The following is an 11,112-nucleotide window of genomic DNA, read 5'->3' on the forward strand; positions in this document are numbered from 1 at the left end:
TAGAATTAGTAATTAGTAACATTAGTAGTAACAGAAAGGGTATTAAAGTCATTTAATAATTTAAGATTATTTTGGTCAACCAACATTTATATTCATGCTTTTATAATAATATAAATAAATACAGATATAGATATAGATATAGATATAGATATAGATATAGATAGATAGATAGATTATTGTTTTAGTTGATTTCGTGTGTTGTAAATTAATTGAAAGATAAAGTACATGATGCAATGTTTTCTAGTTAATTATGATATATCAGACTTCAACTTCCTTAACATATTCTCCTAAACTGTCAAATCTTATTCTTTGTGTGTGCAACTTTTATTCGCCAGAAAATGTGTGTATTTGGTTTACCTCCCTCCAAATATATTTGACATGACCTTGTTTGCTTCAAGTAAATATTTTTATAATCTTCAATTTTAGTCCTAAGAAAGTAACATTGTATATTCTCTTTTTTATAAGTTTGACCGCACGCGCGCAGTCTGTTTTCATTTTCAGTTCTTTATATCTCAGCTTTTTTTTTTATTATTTGTCTTAGCTCTTGTTTGATACTCCATATATAGTTCTACAACAAGGCTTGAAATAGATTTAAACTTACATGAATATCCTAGCATCTTTTCCTTGATATTTTAATAAATTCATCAAAAACAGCATATCCAATTTGAGTTTTGATGATGTCATCAATATTCATCTTAATTAATTTTTTCTGCACAAGGGTTAAATTGACTTGTTTGGATATAGCAATCTTGATTGGGGATGTTTCAATAATTTCCCTTACATAATCACTAATATGTTTGCATAACATCAATAGATAAGACACTTTTTTCAATCACATTTCTATTTTGCTCTTTTAAAACATGCCATCACATAATACAAACTATAAGTGTGACACTATACGAAGATTATCGTGTATTATTTATAAAATCATCCATTTATAGCCTCAATCTCATTAGATGAGGTGAACTTGTTGCGTATCAGTCTTTTTTACTTTTTTTTGTTTTTGTTTTGTTGATATAAAGATAATTATATTGTCTTAGCTTTTTAGTTGCACAAAATATTTCAAATGGAACAGTTACTCTCAAGTACACCCCACCCACCCCCACCCAAGAAGAAAACATAGTTTAATGGTCACTTTACTGCAGAAAAATCAACTATATATGATGAATACTAGATCTTTCACACGAGGCAAACTATGATGAATGTAATGCTTTTCTTATCTTTTTTTGCACTTTATGATTGAAGTAAAAAAGCTATCATTAATATATTGTCACGAAGAAAGGTGGTGAAATAAACTGAAAAATATTATTTTAATTAGAAATCTCGGGTTTAAATTCTGAAAATAAAAAAAACATTCCTAACATAAAATGTTTTCCACTTTAATTAATGAACTATATATAAAACACACTACGAGTAAATTCTGAATACTGAATGCTTATAAATAGAAGCAAGCATCAATGTGTGGTTAAGCAAGGATTTAATAAATGTGTGTTTAGATTAATGATTATGCCGGGAATATGGAAGGCAGAATGTTGGATTGTATTGAAAGGCAAAAGGCTGCTAAAATCTAAATGAATAGTTTAAGAAGTAGCCACATCTTTGCTCTTTCACCTTTGTGGCTGGCTGTCTTTATAATTCTGTCTCTGACTTTCTAGATTCGCAGATTTTCCCCTCCACCCTTTTTGGTTTGTTAAAAGTTTCTTTTTTCGTTTTACTTTCTTTTTGTTTCTTGAATATATAAGGACCCGTTCGGCCATAAGAATTTTTCACTTTTTCCCGAAAAAGCTATTACTTTATTTGAAAATCAACGTTTGGCCATGAAAATTTCAAATACAATTTTAAGTTATTGTATTTGAAATTTGAAAAACACCTAAATACCTTTTTTTCACTTTTTTCACTTTCAGTACATTCAAACAATCAAATGTTCTTTGCAAAAACCATAACCCAACACAACTTCATCTTCAACTCCAACTTCAAAATTTCAAATGCCCAAACCTTACTTAGTATAGGATATGTTTTCAGAACAATAAATTGTTCTTCTCGTCCAAAAAGGATAACTTGGATTCAACGTTATCGTTAGGAGACAAGACCAGCACAACTTCCATCATTTAAATTTACATGACTCACCTCTACACCCTCTGGAAGACACTCGGGGTCAACAGCATAGTTGTGATTCTGAAAATGGAAATTCATCAAGATTATAAAATATTTAACTTTTATGACTATTATTAAGTGAACACCCAAGCTACACATCTGAAGTCTATATTATTTAGGGATAATTCCACTTTTGGTCCCTCAATTATTGCTATATTCTGGTTTTGATCCTAATAATATGTGGTTACGCACATTTAATCTTCAATTAACTAAAGTGTGTCTTTAATCTAAGCCCCCATTTGGCCATAAGAATTATTCACTTTATTCCGGAATTTTTTTCACTTTTTTCCGGAATCAGCGTTTGGCCATGAGAATTCCGAATACAACTTGAAGTTGTAGTCCGGAATACCAAAAACTCGAAAAACTTGTTTTTCAAAAAAATTTCACTTTTTTCACCTTTTTACAACTACATTTCACCAAAAACTATAATTTCAAAAACTATGGCAAAACACAACTCCAACTCCAAAATTTCAAAAAAAAAGTGAATTTTTTTTTTGTATCTATGGACAAACGGGGCCTTAAGGCTATTAATCGGTCCGGTTGGACCGGTTAAAATCGGTAACCGATGAACCAGTCGCGGGTCTACCGGGTATCTCTATTGGGCCGATTTTCAAAATATGGGACCGGTTAACCGGTCAATTTTTTTTTTTTTTTTTTTTTAATAATGCTGTTGTGGACTGGACCATTGGGCAACAGTCCATTTTGCAAAAATGGCCGTTGCTAACGGCTCCAGACGGCCATTTTGGCCTCCCAACACCCCCCCCCCCCCCACCGCAAACTTTTTTTTATACACTCTAACCCATCTCCCACCTCTATATAAACCCCCCTCTATTTCCAATTTTAATCTACACCAATTCACTCTTCTCTTTCTCTCAATTTCTCTCAATTATAGCTACTTTGCAACAATTGGCCACTTTAAATTTCTCTCAATTAAATATCATAAAGTTTTATTCTAGTTTCAATTATTAATTTTGCAATTATAAAAAAAAATTGTTGGTGGAGTTGGTGATTTTGCAACAATCCGAAGTAGCTCCAAAGCTTTGGTGGATTTGCAATTCTAGCCGCCTTCACTTTGGTGGAAATTAGTCCGGCAATTTGGTACCGTCGTTCCAACTCTATCTTTATTTTCCGCTATTTAATTTACACAATTTAATTCTAGCAGTTTATTTTATTGCAATTTATTTTCTTGTGATTTATTTGCGTGTGATTTAAATTAATTCTATTTAATAATGTCGAAGAGAGTGAGACGTGGTGGCGGTAGTAGTGGTATTGTTAGGGGTGGGTTTAATGAGGAAACATTTGTGAACGAAACACCTAATTTAGGTATTAATATTGGTGGAAATAATCCACTTTTAGATCATGAGGTAATGCAATACTATACCAGTAATTTTAATGAAATTGATGATGATGATGAAACACAAGCCCCCGAAAATCGCATAGGAGATTCAACTCCTGCACAATCACATACACAAGACAAACCGCCAAGAACTCGTCAGCCAACCGCTAGAATTTGGAAATTTATGACTAAAGATAAGGAAAGACAAGTAGCGACATGTACTTTATGTAAAAAAGAATTTGTTTTCAAGCAATAAACTATTAAGGATGGTGGAACGGGTTCACTAACGGGTCATATGCAAGCTAAACATAAGGATGTTTGGGGAGAGAAAATGGGTTCAAATGTGGGGGGTATTCAACCAACAATAGACCCACGAACCGGTAGAAATTTTAGCTATGACAAGAAAAAAGATCGTATAGAAATAGCTAAAATGGTTGCTTTTGATGGTCTACCATTTTCCTTTCCTTCGGATTTGGGGTTTGTTACTTATATTCAACGTTGTTATAATCCGTTATTTGAGGGTATTCCTAGAAGTACTTGTAGAGCGGATATTATAGATTTATATAAAAAGATATAGATTTTATTTGCACCATGTATTTAATTCTTTAAATTGTAGTGTTTCTCTTATCACCGATTTGGGTCTTAGTCTTAACAAGTTAGATTTTTTTGTTATTACATGTCATTGGGTTGATGATAATTGGGTGATCCAATAAGGAATTATAGCTTTTTTATATGATGAAGGGAAAGGTCATCATGACGGAAATTTTTTAGCGGATTCAATGTCAACTATTATGAAATTTTTTAACATTTATAGAAAAATACTTTGTATTGCTTTAGATAATGCTTCTAATAGTACAAAGGCGGTTGATCTTTTAAAAAAGGAAATTAACCTCCACTAAAAAATATTTTTCATGTGAGATGTAGTTGTCACATTTTAAACTTAATGGTTAGAGATGGTCTCAACTATTTTGAAGATCCTATTCAAAAAGTTAGAAATGCGGTTGCTTTTCTTTTTTATAATGTTAATAAGCAAAAAATGAGAGATTTTAAGAATTCTTGTGTGCAAAATGGCCTTAGACCTAGGAAAATTCAAGTAGAAGTTAACATTAAGTAGAACTACACTTACATTATGTTACTGCAAGCATATGATTATAGAATTCCCATACAACAAGTTCACAATCATTTTAATACAGATAGTGATGATTGGATAAATGTTAACGATTGGGAAGATGTTAAGGAATGTATTGAATTTTTACAAAAAATTTATAATGCAACTCTTGCTTTTTCTAGACAATTCTATCCCACGGTAACCAGAATTTTAGTCTACTTAACGGAAATAGCTAGAGTTTTATATGAGTATAAAGATAAATCTAATTATCAAGCGGCTATTTTTTCTATGACAACAAAATTTAAGAAGTATTTTTTTCTCATCCCAACTTTATTTATATTGGGTTTTCTTTTAAATCCTTGTTTTAAAATGTCTTATACAATTATACTAGAGGATTGGTTGGTCAAATTTATAACTATTTAGAAATTGACGAGAGAGTTGAACCATCTTTACATGACGCTGAGCTCGCATTGATGCCAAGTTTAGAAAAGTTTTTAGTCATTATTCTACTTTGGAAGAAAGTGCTACACCCGTTGCTCCACGCCCTACTACTTCTCAAAGTAGCAAAAAGGGCTTGTCGGGTTTGTTGAATTTAAAAGTTTTACATTCACATTCAACTCCTTCTCATAATGCAAATTTTGATGAATATCACCTTTATTTGATGCAGCCAAATGTAGATATCAACCAACTAGATGATTTGGACGTCTTAGCATGATGGAAGAAATACAAGGCGAGTGATCCGGTACTTTCAAGAATGGCTCGAGATATCCTTACGGTTCGACTATCAACCGTGGCTTCGGAAAGTGCATTTAGCCAAGGAAGACAACAAATTGGAGACCATAGACACTCATTATCCGGATTTAGCTTGCAAGTACTAGTTTGCATTCGCGATTAGATTAGATCGGAGCGACGCAACCAAAACTTAGAAGCGGTGGAAGGCGAAGAGGAAGAGATTGAAGATTTAATAGCAAGTGGAATAAACCAAATGGAAGACTTTGAAAATATCTCAATGACCGAATATAATATTGCGGATATTAGCCAAATGATTGACATTTTTTGATTTTATTCTTGTACTACTTTTTTGCAACTCATGTATTATTTGCAAGTTAAAAAAAACTACAAATTGCAAATAAATGTTATCCATGAATGAATAATTTATATGGCTCATTGAGCTTTCTTCTATTTACTTGTGTTCATATTTTACTTATATTAAGTTAGGAATATATCTAAAATATACTAAGAATATACTTATAATATACATCTACTAAGTTTTTTCTAAGTTTATAAATTTCTATTTTATAACTTAAGTATATTTATATTGTAAATATATTCTTAGTATATTTTAGGTATATCTAGTATAAATATACTTAAGTTATAAATAGAAAGTTATAACTTAAGCATATAACTAAGTTATAACTTAAGCATATAACTTAGTATATATATACATATATGTTGTTAGTTAGTAAATATATAAACTTTAGTTATAAACTTATATAACATATATAACTATACCTACAATATACTAAGAAATACTATAATATACATATACTATACAAAAAATAAAAATAACGTTTTTTTTACGCTTAAAACCGGCCGGTTCCGGTTTCCAACTTTGGAACCGGTTAACCGGTAACCGGTGGCCGGTTCCTGTTTTTTTACCCGAAACTGGCCGGTTTTCTAACCGATTGCTGGTCCTGCCGGTTGAAATCGGTTAAAAGGCTTACTTTAATCCCTATATGTATGAAATATGTGATGTTTACCATATTTTAAAAATTATATTACACTCAAATATGGAGACGGCGCACACTTAACACACCAATACTTAAATGGTTTAGCACTTAAAAGTTCGTTAAATTTGTGAAAATTCACAGTCAGAATGATCAAAAGAGCACAGACCTAAGTACAAGCTACACATCTGAAGTACACACAGCTCTTATTTAAACTAAATTAAAAGACTAGACTGTCATCACTTCAGTATGCACTGACCATAATTAACGGAAGTAAATGTTGATGAACTGAGGTGCAATTGTACAGAAAATTTGAAAACAACATGGCAGCAATCAACTAGAGTTTTCTATAGCATATACCTGGGCACTGATCTCAACACAGCCATTTCGAAGGTTTCGAACCGGATGGTTTCCTCCATGGTGACCAAATTTCATTTTGAATGTCTTACCTCCCAATGCTTGACCAAGCAACTGGTGACCCATACATATACCAAAAACAGGAACTTTTCTGATAAGTTCTTTTACCACTTCAACTGCAGAGGGATCTCCTGGCCCGTTGCTGAAAAGAACCCCATCAGGCTTGTATACGGTAAAAATCGGATTAATGTTAGACCGGTGAGACCGGGGATCAAGGGAAGGAAGAAACAAGCACGAGCGCAAAGACTCTTTCGGGCCCGGGGTATTGCATCAGAAGAAGTCGGAGGAAAATCGTATGGTCCGATTTATCCGGGACAAACTCCTCATCACAGCCAGTCCGATTTCTCCATGGCCGAGTTGATCGTGGCCGTTAGCCCGGTTACTCCATGACCGAATTGATCATGGCCGTTAGTCCGGTTTCTCCATGACCGAGTTGATCGTGGCCGTTAGTCCGGTTGATCAGTTACAAAATTGCCACGTGTCAAGACCGTTCTGCTGCCAGTCGTACGGGTGTCAGACCGTACGGCCCAACCTTATCCTTTTAGGGTTTTCTTTATTCTAAAAGGGTTTTATGTTGTATAGAAGGAAAAACTATAAATAGGGGGCATTTCCCTACTTTGAAGGGTTGGCTTCTTAAGATCTAGAATATTGTAATATCAAAGAATACATTAAAGCATTGTTTTTCTTTCTCTTCGGTCCGAATCTGTGGAGTTATAACTCTTTCAATAGCATATTAGCTTTAATCATCAACGTTTACATCTTAGCTCAAGTTGTTGATAAATATATATTCATATACATATTCTTGTCTTTACATACGAATACTCGCACGTTCACATTAGTCCAAAAAAGATTAAAGTTTATCCACATATCCTATAAATTCAATTGATTGCCTAAATTCGGGGTAAACAAGGCTTAATCTTTAGAGTTTCAGATGTTGGCCATGTTGAAGGAACAACAGTAATTTTACAGCCATAGGATGCTAAGCGCCGCAGTATATTATGCTTGATTCCAAAATCATATGCAACGACCTTCATCCACCGGAGGGGTAAAAAGAATTAGTTTTCTCACAGAAACAATGTTCTTTTCCAGAATCTAATAAACTCTAACAATACTGACATTGAAAGTTTCTTTATTTCTTCCATTATCAGTGAACTCCCAAGCTGAGCCTGTTCTATCAACCCATTCGTAAGGAGATTTGCATGAAACACCACTGATTATATCCACACCTACACAACCGTAATACATTAATAATAAAATTCTTTTTTCTTGAAATATCCCGAAATCAGGAAGAAACAAGGCCAGTAACTTACCCACAATGTCCCATGTACGGGACATTTCGAGAAGTTCTTCGTCACTTTTTGAATTATCTGTGCTCAAGACTCCAATAAGGTTTCCGTCTTCTCTCAATCTCCGCGTAATTGCTCGAGTGTCGACATCATCTGTTGCATGATAGAGTGGCTAATATCAGAGAATATGAATTCCACAGTTTGACATGGAAATGGCAAGTGGTCTTCCATAGGACACACATAGAACTTACAATGGAATGCAAACAAACTAAAGCCCCATGAAACTGATAAGTAAAGTAGTCCAGCATTCTCTAAAATTTAAGTTGACTTAAGGCCAACAACTTCCAATGACTAGTTGATGAGCTTTGGGTCATGGGCTTGTAACCAAGGCGCAGACTACAAAAGACGAATCTTTCCCAAAATGGCCCATTTTATGGAACAATTTCCATAAATGAAGAAAGTGACCGAAACTTCTCATTAAGTCAACATTTCTGGTCCAAAAATAACCATCAGTTAAAAGTGACCGAAACTTCGCTGAAATATTTGATCTTTTTGATAAGGTTAGGTAGTTTTTGTTGATATAATAGTACCAAGCAGGTACTAGCAAAAGTACAAAAGATGAGGATCAATCTCTCTCCGCTATATTACATCTTTAGAGAATCCTGAAAAAAAAAAAAAAAAAAAAGCTGGAGACAAAATCAAGCTGCACCAAAAATGTAAACTTTGTATGCATTTGTACTTTATAAAAGAAGTGTGTTTCTTTTCCCCTAAGAAACGCCTTCTATTCTTGTCAAGCCAAATGGTACACATGATGTATAACGGGATGGACCGGATGGTCCTTCGGACTTGTTTCATTCTTCTACCAATTTTGTGTCCTTACCAATCTGACAATAAGCTTTTAACATTGGCACCACCCTAGCAACCCCAAAAAATGTTAAGAAGTAAGGTACATTTTTGCTGAAATATTGGATGGCATGAAAGTGAAACTTAGCAAATAATCTGCTTTGAGTGGAGGAAGAAACAGGGAAATAAGAAATCTGCTTTGGGGGTGCCTTCTTCATTTTGTTGGACCATAAAACATGTAATAAATGCTGAAGGCCCTTAACGACCGTTAAGATCGTTCTGTTAATAGAAGCACCAAAGGTGCCCCTAGCCACATGAATCTTCACTATAAATATTTTTCTCTTTCTTCATTTGTGGAAATTGTTCCATAAAATGGGCCATTTTGGGAAAAGATTCGTCTTTTGTAGTCTGCGCCTTGGTTACAAGCCCATGACCCAAAGGCCAAAGCTCATCAACTAGGAATTGGAAGTTGTTGGCCTTAAGTCAACTTAAATTTTAGAGGATGCTGGACTATTTTACTTATCAGTTTCATGGGGCTTTAGTTTGTTTGCATTCCATTATATTATCTTAGTCACACAAAAAGCGTCAAGTGAGATTTACTGTATTTTTCTAGGTTTTGGCGTCTGCTTCTTTTTAGTTTCTCCATAAGCTGAGACAATTTCAGTATGGTGCGAGTCTGTTATCTTTCCATCTTTTAGCTCAGTACCGTTAAGTTTTCTTTTACATTGTTCTCCATTCATTTATGAGCTCAAGGCTCCTTTATTTGGATTTATTTGAAATTAATATCGTTTATTAGAACTCTGAATGATTCAATATTTTCCTGTATGATCAGCTGCAGGAGCTGCAGGTCTGGTTGAAAGAACTTGGAAGGTAGCAGATGCTAGAACTGTTTTCGAGGATGGTTCAATTTGGAAGGCAAAATCATTTGGCGCTCGTGGAACCCAAGTTGGAGAAGTGGTTTTTAATACCCCTTTAACTGGGTAACACAATTTCTTTTGCTTGCTAATTTTATGACTATATTGATTCTCTAAAGATGTAATATAGCAGGGAGCTTGCTCCTCATCTTTTGTATTTTTCCTCCTTGGTACTATATATATATATAATATATATATATATATATATATATATATATGTGGCACTCTCCTAGACCAGGATTCATATATCTCTTTTTTCTCAGATTTTAGTCCTTTTTACCTTATTTTCCTAATTAAAAAATCAAAAAAAAAAAAAAAAAAGCGTCGGTTTCCAACTCTAATAGACACAATTTTTCGTTCAAGTTGCATATTAACACTTTAACAGTCACTTCTTTGAGTTCAACATGGAAACACAAGTTCCTCCATTTGGAGAATTTATTTGCCCATTAACATGTCATTACTCAATTACTCCTTCAATCATAATGTGGGTTTCCATTAAATTGAACCTCTTTAATTTCTTGGCCAATTAGAAATTTATTCATAAAAACAATGGCACACTCTGTATACTAATGGAAGACCAAGAGCCAGAGAGCATTTCGGCTCCTTTAATAGATTTGGTAAAGGTACATTTCCAATTTCTATGTTTGATGGTATATACATGATACATCATGCAAATTCTACTCAAACACGACATTTTCGCCAATTACGACGTTTTGAAAGTTTGCATATTGGTTTGAGTAGGATTTTCCCAATATACATAGATAATTTATTCTCCAAATTCTCCCACTGTCCCTATTTAACTATTCTTAGAACATTTTTCGCAGGTATGGTACACTTCTTTCCTGGCATTTGGCTAGAACGGCGAGTGAAGAGTAAAGGTTTGTCTCGAAACGATTTATAGATAACTTTGAAATGTTACTTTGAGTGTCTCCTTATGATTAGAAGCCTAAAAGTTATTAAGAAATAAGTTTTTATTTTCATCAGGGGCAATGTTTTGAACTGGATTTGTAACCAAGGAAAAGGTACGCATGAAGGAAACCTGATAGTCACTTCTTGTAATTCTTTCTAAAATCTTTGCTCATGTTTAGTGATCAGTTACTAATTTAAATGGTGTGTACCGTTGTTTCAAAATTTATCTTATTTTTTAGTTAGTGTATTTATATTTTCTTTCTTGCGATGTATTTTTCAAAAGAAAAATACCCATATTCTTTCGAACCAAAAAGAATTTGCCACTTGTTTATGCATAGGAAACACAAAGCATAATGTCTTCATCTATTTAATTTTTTAGCCTTCTCTTGTGTTTTTCTCTATTTCTTCTTCTTTGTTT

At 33.5% G+C, this 11,112-nt stretch overlaps 1 protein-coding gene across 1 annotated transcript; it reads right to left on the reverse strand.

Moving 5' to 3' along the window:
- Positions 1-2,076: 2,076 nt before the first annotated feature.
- On the reverse strand, positions 2,077-8,336 carry LOC132031931 (carbamoyl-phosphate synthase small chain, chloroplastic-like). Its single transcript, XM_059421788.1, has 6 exons — positions 8,280-8,336; positions 8,053-8,200; positions 7,859-7,968; positions 7,658-7,770; positions 6,686-6,908; positions 2,077-2,175 (listed from the first exon to the last, which is right to left on the reverse strand). Exons 1-6 carry the CDS (start codon positions 8,334-8,336, stop codon positions 2,077-2,079), a joined length of 750 nt encoding a protein of 249 aa, XP_059277771.1.
- Positions 8,337-11,112: the final 2,776 nt, after the last annotated feature.

This window comes from Lycium ferocissimum, chromosome 9 (genome assembly GCF_029784015.1).
Source record: "Lycium ferocissimum isolate CSIRO_LF1 chromosome 9, AGI_CSIRO_Lferr_CH_V1, whole genome shotgun sequence".
Lineage (NCBI taxonomy): Eukaryota > Viridiplantae > Streptophyta > Magnoliopsida > Solanales > Solanaceae > Lycium > Lycium ferocissimum.

Excerpts from the sequence above, each read along its gene's own strand:
- LOC132031931 (XM_059421788.1), bottom strand. The coding sequence starts at position 8,336 with ATGCTGGACTACTTTACTTATCAGTTTCATGGGGCTTTAGTTTGTTTG. Across the intron at positions 8,201-8,279 it reads TAGTTTGTTTGCATTCCATT|CCACTCTATCATGCAACAGA; the intron begins GTAAGTTCTATG and ends CTCTGATATTAG. Across the intron at positions 7,771-7,858 it reads GAAATAAAGAAACTTTCAAT|GTCGTTGCATATGATTTTGG; the intron begins GTCAGTATTGTT and ends CGGTGGATGAAG.